The 17,213-nt window shown below is 39.8% G+C and overlaps 1 protein-coding gene across 1 annotated transcript; it reads right to left on the bottom strand.

The window, feature by feature from the left end:
• Positions 1-1,069: 1,069 nt before the first annotated feature.
• Positions 1,070-15,645, bottom strand: LOC106556333 (pepsin A-like). Its single transcript, XM_087714960.1, has 9 exons — positions 15,527-15,645; positions 14,873-15,029; positions 14,060-14,177; positions 13,577-13,695; positions 8,782-8,981; positions 6,721-6,837; positions 6,210-6,348; positions 4,732-4,830; positions 1,070-1,342 (listed from the first exon to the last, which is right to left on the bottom strand). The coding sequence occupies exons 1-9, from the start codon at positions 15,580-15,582 to the stop codon at positions 1,199-1,201; spliced, it is 1,149 nt and encodes a 382-aa protein (XP_087571086.1). The 5' UTR covers positions 15,583-15,645; the 3' UTR covers positions 1,070-1,198.
• Between the last annotated feature and the right edge of the window lie 1,568 nt (positions 15,646-17,213).

The following is a 17,213-nucleotide window of genomic DNA, read 5'->3' as shown; positions in this document are numbered from 1 at the left end:
AACCCAGAAAGTGCAAAACAGTAGAAGCTGGACAGGCAAATACACATATTAAGAAGCCAGTATAGGAGTCTGCAGTGTTTTATACTTTATGCCACAGGCATTCTGACTGACTTTACTAAGGTTCTCAAGCTGTTTCAGTTTATGATTTGTCAAAACCACCCTACCTCAGAGGCTTGTAATGGCTTTATGCTGAGTTAAAGTTGATTTCCTCCAAGGAATCTTAAAAAAACGAGGAGACTAAAAATTCACTGGTCCAGATTTTAATTTTCTTTCATGGAACTACATTTGTGGAAGGGGGAATAAAGACCTGTAAGGCCCCATATCTCTATACCTTGAACAAACAACAGTTTATGGCTTAAAGTGACCTTGTCTGGTTAGGGTTAGGGTGATTCATAGCCATTCTTGCCAATATTTCCTAATTAGGACAGCTTAGGGCACATCAGTTGATGCCATCTATTGGACAATATGTCCAATATGCATGCAAAGTTTTATTGGTAGATATGGTAAAGCCCCTTTCAGATTGTCACTTCAGACATGCATGTGTTCATTTGATCAGGAATTAGAGGACATTTCTAGGTGAATTTACCTTGGTATGTTGCCATGTCAAACTAAATGCCTATATTGTGTTTTACATATATTGATATAAAAATTGGTATTACACTGCTGTGAACATTTCCATTTAAACAAAATGGTTGGTTTTAAAAACTGAAATATATATTATAATAAAAATTATGGAAAATAAATTTAATCTGAATATTCTCAAACTATATTTTTTAAATAACTGAATTTGATACAGTTCATTTTTAAAAGGCTTGTTTTGTATACAAACATAAGCTTTGGAAAGTATGTTGATTGACTTCTTCTTTGCTAAATGCAGGAAAGTTAAATGTTTGTTGAAACCTGGAGAAAGCTTCCTAAAATTAAGAGTAGTTTGACAGTGATATCCATTATCCACAAAGTTGGTGGGTTCCCCTTGGTTGGATGTATTCACTTGGGAAATTTCACTTGGAACTAATTAACTTCAGTTCGTTAGTTGACCTGCAGTCAGTGTGCAGTGAATACAAAGCCATTTATTTTTATATTTATTTATTGTTGCTGATATTGAAGCATGGGGTTCAGGAGCACAATTACCAAATTTAATTCCAAAGAGTCAAGACTATCCTTAGGCTAGCATAGTATGACTAATAAGATGTTGCTATTAATGTGCCACAGGAGCCAGGCCAATCTGGTTGTTTGCTCGGTCGAAGACACAATAGTATTGACGAATGAAGATATCTCCAAGGATCCAAAGATCATACTGGAAAGGCATATCCTCAAAGCCACTCGTGCAATAACCTTGGGACTGAAAGAGAAGTTCAAATATATGATGAATTTGAATGGCATAACTAGAGGGCCTTTGCAAAGCATCAGGGAGCTGACATTCCCCTCCTCCTCCCATTGAGTGTTCCTTATCCATGATGGAGTAGCAGAAAAGCATATTTGCATTGAATAGGCTATCTCCATTGTCTACGTCTAACTTGCCTCTTGTTTAAATCTGGAGTCATCTGATTTCACTCCAAGGTGATGGATGACAAACCCTTACAGATTTTGCATACCTTAAACCTGCTGTTGGGTTATGTTGGAGTAAGGGGAAATGCTATGTCCATCCTAGTACAGCTACCGTAACACTGACTAAAACATGAGATGGAGAGAGTGGTGGGTTTCAAAATTTTTTAGAACCTATTCTGTAAGTATGACCTGTTTTGTGGGAGTGGCTCAGCGGTCATGTGGCCAGGTGGGCGTGGCCAACTTGGAAAATGTGGTGAAACTCACTTAATGATGTTCTTGCTTAGCAACCAAAATTTTGGGCTCAATTGTGGTCATAAGTTCTCTTTCTTTCTTTCTTTCTTTCTTTCTTTCTTTCTTTCTTTCTTTCTTTCTTCTTTCTTTCTTTCTCTCCCAGTTTTTTTCTTTCTTTCCTTCCTTCTTTCCTTCCTTCCTTCCTTCCTTCCTTCCTTCCTTCCTTTCTTTCTCTCTCTTTCTGTTTCTGTTTCTGTTTCTGTCTGTCTGTCATTCTCTCTGTGTGTCTGTCTGTCTCTCTTCCCTCTCCATCTGTCACTCTGTTTGTGTGTGTGTATCTGTCTGTCTCTCAGTCACCCTCTGTGTGTGTGTCTCTCTCTGTCTCTCTGTCTGTCTGTCTCTGTCTCCTTTCCCCCTTCTCTCTATCTCTCTGTGTGTCTCTGTCTCTCTCTCCCCTCCTTTCCTCTCTCTGTCACTCTGTATGTATATATGTGGGTGTGTGACTGTCTGTCTCTCAATCACTCACTCTGTGTGTGTGTGTCTCTCTCTCTGTGTTCTCTATCTGTCTGTCTGTCTGTCTCTCCCTCCCTCCTCCCTCTCCCTCTATGTCTCTCTCTGTATGTCTGTCTGTCTCTCTCTGATTCCTTCTCTCTGTCTCTCTGTCTGTGCCTCTCTCTGTCTGTCTGTCTGTCTCTCTCACTCACTCACACACACACACAGACACACATACTGTGGTCACCTTGTGTTCCAATCACAGGTTAAAAGTACCTGACAGCGGCGGTTTTCTCTTCAGGGACAGGTCCTCTTCAGAAAGACAAGGCCCCGCTGGTCCCCCTCCCATTCCTTGTCTTCTGGCTGCAGCTCCACGCCATGGAAAACATAGGTGCGTGCATGCCCAGCACAATTGCAGCCTGGAGCAGGACCAAAGCCCCTCTCCCAACTGTTTCCTGCCATCATGAAGTCTCCGAGGCTGTAATTTATGGGGTGTGTGCACGTGCCTATGTTTTCTATGGTGTGGAGCTGCGCCGAGGCTCTGCATGGCTGGCAATGACTCCGGAGCCCATCCAGAAGATGAGGAATGCGAGGGGGACCCTTCCCCCCACAGATGGGCTCCGGACCAGCAGAGCCTTGTTGTTCTTTTTAACCAGGCAGCTGTCAGAGAGAAGAGGACAGCGCATGCCCTTGGCTTGTGCAGCAGCCCAATTCTTGCCTCCTGTTCTTCGGCTGGTTTAACCAGGCGGCTGGTTAGAAGAGGGCAGCGCATGCCACGTGGGCTTGTGCAACCACCGTAGAACAGGAGGCGAGGATTCGGCTGCTGCACAAGCCCAAGGACATGCGCTGTCCTCTTCTATCTGACAGCCACCTGGTTTGCTGAATCCGGCACAGCGGTGGGACTCTTGCCTTCGCTGAGAGCTTCCTGGTAGCCACTTCTTGTCATTGCCGCCACTCTGGAAAGAAGCCAGTCTTTAGACAGAACCTTCCCCTTCAGAGAGCCCATGCTGGGAGACAAAAGGGGATGGGCTGGTTTGAATGTGGACAAGCGGGCCGTTTGGGGTCAGCACCTCCTTCGCTAATTCAGGCAGGCAGAGAAAGAAAGGAGGCTTGTGATAAAGCACCCCTGACACCAAGGGCAAAGGGGAGCACCTTCGCCTTTGACTATTGCATGCCTCCTTTCTCCACCCACCCGAATTAGCAAAGAAGGCGGACCACTAAACTATCTGCTCACCTGCATTCAAACCAGCCTGCCTCCTCTCTTTCGGCATGGGCTTTCTGGAGGAGGACAGATGTTCTCTCCCAAGACCTGCTTCTCTTAGGTCATGGCACAGTTCTGGGACACGTTCAGGCAATGGGGGGGGGGGCTTTCTCACACGCCTTTGGAGAAAGAAAGAAAGTGTGTGAGAAAGCCCTCCCCCAACAGCCCAAACATTTGAATGAAGGAGGCTGAAGTCTCCTTTGCCCTCGGCTATGCAATCTCCTTTTGTTCTCTGTTGCCTGAACGAGTGAATGAGGCAGATGGAGAAAGATCACGTTGATGGGGGGAGTGAGCCAAGCGTTCCGACCGGTTCTAAACGGCACTGTAGATTTGTGGAACCTCTTCTACCGAACCGGTTAGAACCGGCAGGAACCCACCCCTGGCTGGAGAGAAAATGAAGGCAATGCCATGGAGGAAAGTAACTGTAGCTAGAATATGATTGTATCTAGTTTATACGCAAGAGAAAGACCAGGATGCTGAGAATCATGTTTAGACCCTGTATGAAACTTTCTGAAAAGCCCATGGATAATATATAACAGTGAATCATACATGTTTAACAGTGCTTGCTCTTTAACCATGTTTTCCTAGAACATTTAAACAATCCAACAATTTGGATTATGGCATAATGAAATAATAATGCCATAAAGAAAGAATCACTTTACGTGTATCTTCCATACTATGAACGTTAAGTTTATATTGCAATATTTGTGACTAAACACAGTGGTTATTCTTGAGACCAAAATGATAAACTGAATGATAAACAAATACTCTTTCTTTAAAATAATCTCTATGGTTTTCCTCATCCTGGTTCTCTTTAAATGTGTTGGATTTCTAAACTGATAATCCCCCCCAAATAGCCCAAACACTGAGAATTGAAGTCTAACATATTCAGAATGGTCTACTATGGAGAAATGACATCAACTAGAAATGAATATGAGCTACATGAGAATAATCTTATCACTAAATGTGTTGAATTTCATATTCAGACTTGCAGAATTCAATTCTTCATGCATACTGCTATGCTAAAAATTATCAAAAACATTTCAAATGTTAGAAAATGTCTCCCACTTGAATATAGGTAACTGAGATTGTCTTGGTATACTTCTTTCAAGATCAGGTTTCTTTTTCTTTAGAGGTTTATTGTGTGAGTATGACCTAAATTATTTGAGATAATTTTTTGGATAAACCACAGATCTTACCTGGTGAAAGTAGGCACTAGCGGGCACAGGGTATTCAATGCCATTGATGGTGAAGACAATGTCAGCCAATTCTTTGATAGCATTGCAGTTGACCGTATACTGATATGAAGTAGGATGAACAGAAAACATATATTAGTAGCCCCATAACATTTGAGAAAGGAAAAAGAAGCTGGGCATTATGGAGTACAAATTCTCCAGAAAAAATGCATTAAAACAAACCTGAACATTACACACACACACACACACACACACACACACACACACACACACACACACACAGCAAAAGCGACCTCTGACCCTTTGGCCCTCCCTATCTGTCCCATGTGGATTGCTTTTATTTTGAAGGTGATAGCCATTTTTTTTCCCAATCTATGTGCGCATGTGCATGTCTATGCACCTTCACCGCCCTACTGGTTCAACCCTCCACAATAGTCTCAGTTTCTCCTGTAGCCCCTTGAGAAAATTAATTGCTCAGTCTTGCATTAGAATGATGTTTCCTAAAACAAGAATCAACAATGATGACTTGAGATCAGGATTATATTCCATTATATTCTATTTGCAGTGTGGAAGGCATACCGCATGTCAGCAGAACAATGAGGCTTTGGTCTGGTGTAATGGTCTTTGCAATCATTGATCTGACCAGCCCTGTCTTCCATAATGTGCCACTCTATTCCGCATGGCCATTATATGAGTCTGCTGATTAATTAGGGCTGAAAAAGGCATTTCCCTATCTAAATCACTTTAGGAAGCTAGGGCAAACCAAGAATCTTGCATAAGAATTGGAATAGAGGGAGACAATGGATTGTACATAACAATAGCAAAAATACATTAGAAATGATCTGAAAAACCTATTAAGATTCACAAAGTCATTGAACCATAGATCTCTAAAGATCTGCTAGCATAATGCGCTTGGTCCATCTTCCTATCTCAACCTTTAAGAAGAATTACCGTATATATACACAATAATGTGGAAATCACAGCTGCCAGTTCTTTAGCTAGTATTGGCCTTCATACACATTGAGTTCTCAAGAATCTAGGATGCCATAATGTATCAGTGTAGCATATGGGTGGATCTAAGTAGTGTCGCCTTTTGCAATTGTCAGATGGACAGATTTTCAAATGTCACCCAAGATTTTTTTGGTATAGCACCCAAGGTACTGATAACCACTGGAACCACCACAGCTGCATTATGCTATAACCTTTCAATTCTGATTTCCAGATCTTCTTTGTCTTCTACTATCCCCTGATACTACTGCATGCATTATCCATGCTTTCTTCGTTTCAATAATAGTTAAATCTGGCATTTTGTGAGTCAAGATTTTATCAGTTTGTATTTGGAAATCCGACATTTTAACCTGCTCACTTTTTACTACTTTCTCAACACTATGTTTCCAGCAATTTTCCATTACTGGTAATGATTATTTATTATTTATTTATGTATATTAATTATAGTTGTATATCATTATTATCAAGCTTACCTGATTAGCTTGGGTAGCACCAATGGCATTCTGAATGCTAGCAATGCCATTGGGGGGACCTACCAAGAGGGAGGTACCAGTGTCAACAATAGCTTGACAGCCACCGGAACAAGCGATGACTTTACCATTGAGGGTGATGCTGAAAAGAAATATTCAGGTAAAGACGAGAGAAAGAAAAGTGCCACAACTTTTGCATGCATGTCTTTTCAAATGATAAAACAACTTGGGCTATGGGAAAGGAAGAAGAATGAGAAAGATTCAAAATAATCCACCTTGACCTTTTTTCCCCTATAAAGGGGAGCAGAAGGAAACTCTGGCACATTCTCAAGAGTCTATTATTATATCACAATACTAAACTACATTCCTATAATTGTTAAAATGTCTGTTTCCTAATCTGGCCTGCTTCGTAGAACTGGTGGGTATCTTCTTTTGCCATTATTTTGCATTTGGTTTTTGACTGCATCTTTGTGAAGCAGGGATGTGAAGGCTGAAGGTGTAGAAGTTGGGTTACCTGTCCACAGTGATCTGCCAAAAGTATTCAGTAGTAACGGGCACCCAGTTGAGACTTCCAGTATAGTAGGAGGAGTCAATGCCACCAAACATTACAAAGCTCCCGCTCTCCTCATCACTGAAAAATGAACATATAAGAACATGCCAATTAGAGGAATTGCAAATACTTTTTCATTTCTTTTTTTGTTTCCTATTATATCGTTGACCCATTGAAACTTATAAAAAATAATATCCTTAAAACGATGGGTTAATTAGTTGATTGCTTCCCCTATAAGGTACTGGCAAAGAGTTGTAACTCTTGGCTGCTATCTAGTGATCATATGGACAGGGGTAAATGCTGTTTAGCTCTGGGAATTGGTGTATGAGCTGTAAAACTGCAGATTCTTTCAGTCCATTCCCTTCCCTATATATTCAGAATATATCCTAACCCAGTGATTGCAAACCTTTTCAGCAGTGAGTGCCAAAGAGGGAGGGAGAATGGAGGCTCATTATGTGTGCTCGTTGGGGCTGCAACCCAGAAGAGGAGCTGCCTGGGGACATGTGTGCACTGGTTTCCAGTGCACACTAGCCAGCTGATCTTCTGTTTTCTGTCATGCATGCACACGTGACGATCAGCTGGGCAGCGTGCATGAGCACACCATAAACCAGGAGACCAGCTCTTCCAGTTTTTGGCACTACCACACATGTGAAGGCCAACTTAATGTCATGCATGCATATGCGCCAGAAACCTGGAAGAGGAACGGGCGATGCCATGAGTGCCAGACAGATGGCTCTGCGTGCCGCTTTGGGCATGTGTGCCATAGGTTTGCCATCACAGCCCTAACCCTTTAATAAATAAGAGGGTGTATGGCTTATCTCAATCATTCACTGACCTGGCACCAATCTGTTCCACTATGTTCCCTCTGGACTACTGATTTCTGTCCCATGTATAAGTTTCATGTAAGGAGATAAGATGCTCAGTGGTTCCAAATTTCTGGAGGACATTCTTCTCATGGTCAACACAGTCAGTGAGCTTTCTATAATCTATAGAAGCTCACATAAACTCTTTTCTGCAGTTTTCTCAATTACCCAGCATGCATTGCAATAACATTTCTTATTCCTCAATCTTCTCTAAAGGCAGCTTGAACCTCTGGCATTTCGTCTTCCAGATAACCTTCCTTGCTTGATCTTAAGTTTAATTTTACTAGCATGTGAAATTATGGATATGGTATTATAATTTCCATTCAGTGCTAAACTTTCTTTCTTGGGGTTGGTATGATCTGGGTTCTATTGCAGATTTGCTGGCAGATTTTATTTTCCTGCCTGGCAAAATCAGCAACTAGACATCCCTGCATTTTTAATCTAGTTGTGTCATAAATAAACTGTACTCTGAAAGATCCTGAACTTTTCCTTAGTTGTATGTTGAGTATAATCAAACCTAAAAGGGTTATTATCAGGCTTTATATTGTCAGTCACTTTACACTGTCAACTCATGAGTTTACTGGATTTTGATCATGTGACCAGGGGGATGTAGCAATAGTTGTAAATGCAAAGGCAGTCATAAATCACTCTTCCCCCACCAAAAAAAATCCTATTGTTAAACTAATAGTTGTAAGTTCAAGACTACCTGTAGTGTACATACTCCTGGAATATACCTCTAGTATTCTTCACTCATCCCTCTCAGAAATATCCCTGCTGCTACGATGACGCAACCTAGCAGAACTCAAAGGGATAAAAGTAATTTACCATTGACTTACTGCAGGATTTTTGTTTTAAAAAGTTCCTATTCTAGCCAACAGTCCTGGATGTTTTTTTTATAGTTCCCCATCCAAATACTAAACAGGTCTAACCCCACTTAGTCTTTTGGGGATCAACCACTGTCACCTACATGCCACTACCTGCCACTCATAGTGAAAAGTTATTTTGTACAGTAATGCACTGAAAACATGTAAAACCAGAAAGGATTGTCTATTGCTGAGTTTCTCCAGAAGTAATATGGTTGGCACCCATGCCCTCTTTCTCTTCTAGCAAGAGATGGTAATTAGTCTATTCAGAAAAATGTGCACAAATCATTGCTACTTACGCACTCAGGAAGACGGAAAAGAGATCCTGGGATACTAAACCTTCACTCATCATGTTGTCAAAAACAGGAGTGGCACCAGAGGCAGCCAGCCTAGGGTAAGCCAGACCCAGGATGCCACCAAAGGGGACATAATAAAGGAAGCTGCCAGGCTCGGTCTGACTCAGACCAAAGATTTGGTTGCTGACCCGAATACTTCCAACCTGTACAGAAGAACAGGGAGAAATGGTTATAAAATTCCTTTTTAATTTCAAGCAGTACTACTACATTTGTGTCGGAAGTACATACCGTGGCATCTTAATTTCAACTTCAAGCAGATTTATGCATAGATACATACATGTGTGTTTGCAAACTGACCTTGAACGATTCATATAACTCACTTGATTCTAGTTGATTCACCACTTTTAAATAAACTGCTTTGCAGTTTAATGTCTATCACATAAACTAGCCTCAAAGGAAATCTCTATTTATAGCCTATTAGTTTATCATCTGCAACTATTTCTCTCTGCCCAATCTAAATTTTGAAAGAAGTGTAATTGACGCAGAGTTGAGATTAATCTCCTAGCAAAGTATTGGCAATGAGTCTCAAAAAAGACAGTGCTGATTATAGATTGAGCTGTAATCCAATAAATGACTGGATCTTATCCATTAGAATTAGCGGATATCCATTGATATCAACATTATATATTAGTAATGATGAAATATTTGTGTTTTAAAAGAAATAAAACTTTTGAATAAAAAAAACATTATATATTAGTATATACATCTCCTACAGATTCAATGGTGGACATGGATGAATTCTATGGATAATACAAGAAGTGCTAAGTGTAGCATCAGGAAAAGACATAAATCTTACAAATGGGTGTTGGAATGCAAAAATATGAAGAACCCAGGAAATATAGGAAAGTCACCCTGGCTAAATTAACACAATAAAGCAAAAATAGAATTTGGTAAAGATAATTATTTGTTTATTTACAAAAACTACTTTAAATACAGATACTATACTTGGATTTCACTTGAGATATAAGCCTTGAATCTAGTCAATTACACAAGAGGAAACAAACAATTGAAACATGAAATCCTGTAAACCAGGATACTTCTAGCTGCAGATTATGGAGCAGAGACCATGAATTATTTCTGTTTAATAAATGGGTTAACATCAGAAAAATAAAGAAAACAGGTACACCAACAAGATTTGATCAGAAGAACAAAGAAACAGAATCTGGGGCTAATATGAGGCATTTATTTAATACCTTTAACTTAAACGACAGGCAACTTGAGGTATTCTAAGAAGGAGACCGTAACAATGGAAAACTGAAGGAAAACCAATACAAAGAGGAAAAAATCTTCTTAGTTTTCAAAACAAGCCAGAGAAAGATAGGTAAATTAAAGCCTTGAGCAATATATGATGACTGAAATTGAGATTATTATTAAGTAAAAAAGTATAGGGAAAACTCTCTCAATGGAGGAAAATAACTAGAAAAACAAATATATTTGTTTTGAAAAAAAAAATCAGAGCACTCACAGGATATCTTATTGCTAAGGGAAGGATACCCAACAGTAATCGTGGAAGAGATCTAATAGAAAAAAATAGATTAAAGGAAGTTGACTATGCTATAATGAAACCTTTTACAATGGGATTATAGAGTAACAGGAACATTTGTAGAGAAAGGGAATATATTCAGAAACCAACTCAAATAGCATTTGAGATAGAAGAGGAAGTAGACTAGATGTCAGATAGGAAAGCACTTTCATCCTGACAAATGAAAAATCCACTGAACTGTTCAAAACTGCAAGACAAGAAGCAAATCTAATTTTATTTACAGTTTTATTGACAGGAAATGTTGCGTGAAAAAGATAAGTGTTTATGGCCAAGAAGGGAGACCCAAGACAATATGCAATTATCAAAGCAGTGGATTAATTTCTCATACAAGCAGTGTTATTGAATAACTCACAAAAAATGCCAGGACCTGGATATCTGGGAGACCACCTCCTGCCACATACCTCCCAACGGCCGATAAGAACTCACAGACTGGGCCTGCTCCGGGTGCCGTCGACCGGACAATGCCAGCTGGCGGCTCCTTGGAGGAGGGCCTTCTCTGTAGCTGCTCCGGCCCTGTGGAACGACCTATCTGTAGAGATCCGGACCCTCCCCACTCTCTCGGCCTTCCGAAAAGCCACTAAAACCTGGCTATTCCGGCAGGCCTGGGGCTGTTGATTTCAGGAATGAGGTCTAGCCCCACCCAGATTGAATGTATGGTGCATTGTTTTTAAATTGTTTCTTTTTAAATTGTTCTTTATTTTAACTTCTTATATTAACTTTTTCTGTAAGCCGCCCAGAGTCCTATGGGATTGGGTGGCATATAAATCTAATAAAAGTTAAAGTTAAAGTTAAATGCCAAATGAACAGGTAAATGGCAGTAAAGGCAAATTTGTATTGGGGGGGGGGGTGTAGCTAGCTGACCTCAGATGAATAATGAAGAGTACAAAAAAATAGAAAGAGCTACTACTTCACTGATTACAACAAAGCCTTTGTAGGTCATGCCAGAATGTGGTATATATTACTAATGGGTCATTATTCTTTTGATAAGCCTTTATAGTGAAGAAGAAGTTACTATAGGAAGTGAATCTGGACAGTCAGAATGATTCAGAACTAAAAAGAGAATGTGACAGGATACATTTTCATCAGATGTGCTTTCACTGCAATCTACGCTGGAAACAGTTCGTGCAACTAGAATCTAAAAGCTCAGATCCATACTATATATTAGATGAAAAATTAATCTTATGTCACAAGAATCTCAAGAAACATTCTACTTTCAAATGAGACATTTATATATAGGCAATTTTAGGCTGCAAATGCTGCATGCTTCCTTCTGCTTTTTTTGGGAGGAGGTGGACATTTGCCTCTTTTATGAAGACAAAACAGAAAGCAACTCCTGGCTGTTGTCACAACTGTCAGCTCTGTTATCAGTTTTCACAATGTTATGAAAAGAACCTCCTACAGTATTGACCCTGTACCCATTTAACTTTTACAGCAATGTGTTTACAGAATAATAGGATGGAATTAAATGACAGCTGGAATCAAAATAAGCAGTGCTTCTTCTGAAATATGCTAATGACTCTGTTTTCCTAGGTCATAGTAAAAGAGAGCTCATTATAAAAATAAAAATAGAAAGTGAAACTACTGTGCTAATGTTCCAAATTTCTTAAGTTCAATATTAAGAAAGGAAACGTAAGCTCAATCAGCAAGTTTCATGAATTTACAGCTGATGGCAAAGAATTGAAAATGGTACATGTTTTTGTTTTCTTGGGTTCCAGAATAGATAAAAGTAGACAGCAGTCTATTATTTCCAGGGAAAATAGTTGGAAGCATTATTAAAGAGAAAACAAGTTGGTAGGGGAAAAAATGGGCTTTTGTGAAAACAAACCAAGATGGTTTCTGAAAATAATTCTCTAAGTTTCCAAACTTTTTGGAAAGTGTTAATGAGCATGTAAGCTAGGTGGCTCAATAGAGACTGTATTCTTGGACTTAGAAAAAAAATCCTCAAAAAGTCTCCTTGTTAAAGCCAGTTGGCATGGAATCAGGAGCCCCATTGGACTAGGAGATGTTTAAAAGACAGGAATAAATAGGCAATTCTTGCATTAGCATAATTTGGTCTCCAAAGATCAGCATTTGAACTAATGGTTTTCACTTGGATATGAATGATCTGACATTAGGGCTGAACAGTGAGATGACCCTATTTGCTGTTGAGAGTGGTAAAAGTAAAAAGGGATTTTGAAGGATCTGCCAATTGAATGATGTGACATTTATATACATGTCAAAAATATTAGGTTGCCTGCCCTAGTATACATGCTGTCAGCTGTCACACATAATTATATCTAGGTCTGTTGCATCATGCTAAAAACAGGGAGACCGAGAGTTCTAATCCTATTTTAGAAGCAAAATCAGGTGGATGACTTTGGACCAGTCATTTTCTTTCAGTCCTAGGAAACAAGAAATAGCAAACCATTTCTGAAAACCTTACTAAGAAAACGGCAAGACTTGTCCAGTCAGCCTCTGAAAATTGCCCATGAGTAAATGGAAAAAAATGTTCATATCATAAATAAAGAACAATTATGGCACAACTTCCCAAGAGAAATGCTTATTGCTAATTTAAATCGCTTAGATCTTCTAGGACAGTGGTGTCAAACTCAAGGCCCGGGGCCCGGTTCCAGCCTGCAGGGTGTTTAGATCTGGTCCGCGGGGCTTCCCTGGAAACAGCAAAGATTGGCCTGTGGTGCCTCTGTCAGCAAAAATAGAGCTCAGGAGGGCTGCGAATGAGCTCCATTTTCACTGGCAGAGGGTTGCAAGAGGCTGTCACGGCCGAAAATGGAGCACAGGAGCCTGTTTTCACTGGCAGTTCGATCGGGCCCCCAACATGAGTGACGTCGAATTGGCCATGGCCCCCATCTCCCCCAGGGTCAAACACAACTCTAATGCAGTCCTCAATGAAATCAAGTTTGACACTCCTGTTCTAGTATATAACTGCATTTCTTAATTTTTTAATTATTTAGTCATGAGTGCATACATAACAAGGCTTCTTAAAGTTCCTTGTTCTTCTTGATTACCAAAACAAACACCACAGTCTTGGCTGCCTCTGAGATTAACAGAAGTTGGAAAAAAAGATAAAAACCTTTTGCCATAAGTAAGCTCTATATAGAATTCAATTAGGTCTTCCCTGTTTTTCCACCTGACCCATGCTGACTCAGTCTAATTTCCCAAAGGATAGTTCTCAGTCTACTTTCTTTAGCAATTTACCTGGACAGTATCATAGCCTAGGACTCCAGTCATGCTTTCGGTGCCATAGGTGATGGCTACGCTCTGGCTGGTGGGTTTGAAAGTGGACGACTGTTGTGGATTGAATTTATGATGGTTAGCTGCAAAGATAAGCAATTGTAGCATGATGTGGGCATACTAAATATATAACAGAACAGAAAGAGCAATAGAGGGTAAGAGAAATACTGGCATTTAACTCATTCTCTAATGTGTGAACTCTGTCCACAGTCATAGCTAACATGAAAACTGGTTTATAAATAGATGGACACGAGAATAAAAAATTCTCCCTGATTTGATCCCTTTCAAATGTGTTGGAATTGGAGTTCTGAGGATTCCCCCTCAACATGCCCACACAGATACTGTGATGGGGCTTGTGGTCCATTATATTTGGAAAGTACTAGCTTGTGGATATCTTGAATTTAAATTAGCCTCTTTCTGAAGACATCACTTATGGGGACTACTTACTACAAGCTGGACTGGAGCAGGACACAGAAGGGACCCACAAGTTGGCAGAACCAGTGTCAAAGAGGACTATGAACTCCTGTGGTGGAGTGCCAATGGAGATAGTGCCACTGTACTCGTTCTGTGGAGGCAGAAAACGGAGCATAAAAGAAAATCCATCCCCAATATCTCCATAACATTTTTGAAGCAAGAGAAATGAACACTTCTTTGTCGACAAAAGCAAGTTTGACAGGCTTTTTAGACAATACAAATCTGCTCAATTAGTTACAGTAAAGGTAAAGGTTCCTTTGGCACATATGTGCTAGTCATTTCCGACTCTAGGAGGCGGTGCTCATCTCCGTTTCAAAGCTGAAGAGCCAGCACTGTCCAAAGATGTCTTTGTGATCATGTGGCCAGCACTACTAAACGCCAAAGGCGCACGGAGCACTATTACCTTCCCACCAAATGTGGTCCCTATTTTTCCACTTGCATTTTTACATGCTTTTGAACTGCTAGGTTGGCAGAAGCTGGGACAAGTAATGGGAGCTCACTCCGTTATGCGGCACTAAGGATTCAAACTGTTGAACTGCCGACCTTCCTGATTGACAAGCTCAGTGTCTTAGCCACTATGTCCTATTTGTTACAGTAGAATATCGTTTATGTTCCACGATCTCAAATCATTTTCAATCATTAAAAGTATAACTTCCTCAATCCGCATGTCTCTTCTATTGCTCTCCAGAGCCAAGGGCTATTGATTTAAATCAACAGGTGTTGAGCTTATCTAGCCTTGTCCATAGGCTAAATGCTGAGCACCTCCTCCTAATATGGAATACTTACATCCAGATAATTTTGCATGGGTTCAATAACAAATGTATTTTGCAGCCGAGGGAAATATTTTGTGCCAAGATTATAAGGATGCTTCTTCAGAAAATCATCTAGCAGCCCATTCTCTTTAAGGATTTGCCTCATGGATTTTGTTTTCCTTAGGTAAACTCTAAGCATTGAATAATGGAAGGGAAATGATTAATAAATGAAAAATAGTGCTCATAGCATTAAAGATAGAAAAAACTGCATTTTGGACAGCATTCTCTGATTCGACACTCTTAAGAGGGCTACAACCTTCAGAATTCCCAGCTAGAATGAGAGTTATAATTGCAACATATCATTGGAGGCCCTGGGGATGGGGGAGGTTAGGTTCAGATTTATTTCTGCTGAGGAAGAAGGATTTGAAATCTAGGTATACTCTTTAGAGAAAGAAGCATCTTCTACTTGATGAACACACAGTACATTTGCAGATATAGTTATAAAGGGAAAGAAAATAATACTGTCAGTGGGAAACCTAGGCAGATTCCGGCTTTGTGGCTTGCCCACCAAACACAATAGAAAGTTTGCTGGAAGAGTTTGTGGAACATAATTTAGAAAGAAAATTAGATCCTTCTGAAGAAAATGGTACATGTTTCCTTTAAAGAAAGCACAATGGTCAATACTCACTTTGTTGTCAGACACTGGGAAAGTGCCACCAGGCTCAGAAGTAAGAGGAACTTCATGATTACTCCTTTATCCCCAAGTTGTTAATTCAAATGAAGTGTGGGTCCCAGCTTCTAAGCAACACACTTAGGTTTGCTACACACATATATATATAGTTCCAAGACTCTCTTATCGTATTTGCATATCATATAAAAAGGCAAACATTCCTGATATGATTATCTTTTTTAAAAATGTCCTTAAGAACTTTCCATGTTATTCTTTTCATTTGCATTAAGTTCTTGACCTAGAAAACAGGCTCAGGTGTAAGTGACATTGGCAACCGTTTCAAAGACTTTGGTACATCCCAAGCGCAGTAAAGCAATGTTTTCCATAACTTTTCAACATGTGAACCAAAGGTAAAAATGTACATTTTCTTTTTAAAGTAATCTGGATGGAATTTTATTTTTTAGAAAATAAACTATATAATGAATTAAATATAAATTTAACGTTTACAATTGGGGGCTTCAGATATAGTATACCCAGCATCGTTCAATTTCTGAAAAGATATTTTAGACAGGTTGGTAGCCTTTTCAGGACTGCAACATTCTGCAACATACAGAAGTTTCATCTAGTGCAAAATGCATAGGTGTAGGCTGATCAGTATATGTCACACGTGCCCTCTACAAGCTGCTCTATCAGTTTGCTTCCTTGTTTCAATTAAAAATGCTGGTAAATACCTATAAAGCCCTACATGACATGGGACTGGATTATTTGAAGGAGCATCTCTACCCAGGTACATCTACCTGTACCATTAGGTATAGCAGGAGAGGCAAGTTTGGGGTCCCATCTACTAAGGAGTTTCATTTGAGGGGAAGGACCCTTTCTACCATGACACCCACCTTCGGGGGCGTCATCCCTTGGAGATGAGACAGTCCCTGATTCTATTGGCCTTTCAGAAGATTCTGAAACATGACTTTATTCAGGGATTCAGGTGTGATGTGAAACCTGCCCAGTGGTTCTCCTGAATGTTATGACTGGTTTGTACTCAACTACTAATTATACATGTGCTTTAACAAGGTCTTCAATAATTATTTTTACTTAGGTTTTTATGTTATTTTTTGATAGTTGCTTGATATAGATATGACTTACCATTCTCACTTCTCCCCGTGATATCAATTTCCACAATTAGAGAACTTTTCCAATGGAGGGTTTCTAGTACTAACACTACCAGAGAAAAGATTTGGTGCAGCCATTCTTTTTCACCAGAAGAGATATTTGAAAAGAAAAATGCCACAGGAAATGGCTGGAACAGAAAGTTACTGCACAAAGTTTCAGTCCTGGCTTTGACAAGAGACAAATCCTCTGGTGATTCAGAATCAGAGGTGGGCATCATATAATGTAACAACTGCACCGAAAATGTGAGTGCGTGCCCCAGTTCGCCCTAACCAGTCTGAACTGGCAACAGTCTACCACTGTTCAGAATCTTGTGCCTGTAGCCAATAATTTTCTTTAAAACCCACCATTTGTTTTCTTTATAACCTCCTCAGGAAAATGAAATCAAACCAGAAAATTTCTAGTCAATTTCACTTAGGCTTATGTTTCCCCGATAAAGATTTGCTTGGGAAAAGTTGAAAGGAAAGTAAGGTGAGGAATGGTTTGATAATCAATGAAAATAGCACAAATCAATCCTAGATGCATTTTATTTTGGAGT

Source organism: Thamnophis sirtalis, unplaced genomic scaffold (assembly GCF_051295495.1).
Source record: "Thamnophis sirtalis isolate CommonGarterSnake01/CBP01778 unplaced genomic scaffold, rThaSir2_p1.2 scaffold_1, whole genome shotgun sequence".
In the NCBI taxonomy this organism is placed as follows: domain Eukaryota; kingdom Metazoa; phylum Chordata; class Lepidosauria; order Squamata; family Natricidae; genus Thamnophis; species Thamnophis sirtalis.
This window is presented reverse-complemented; position numbering and strand designations above follow the sequence as displayed.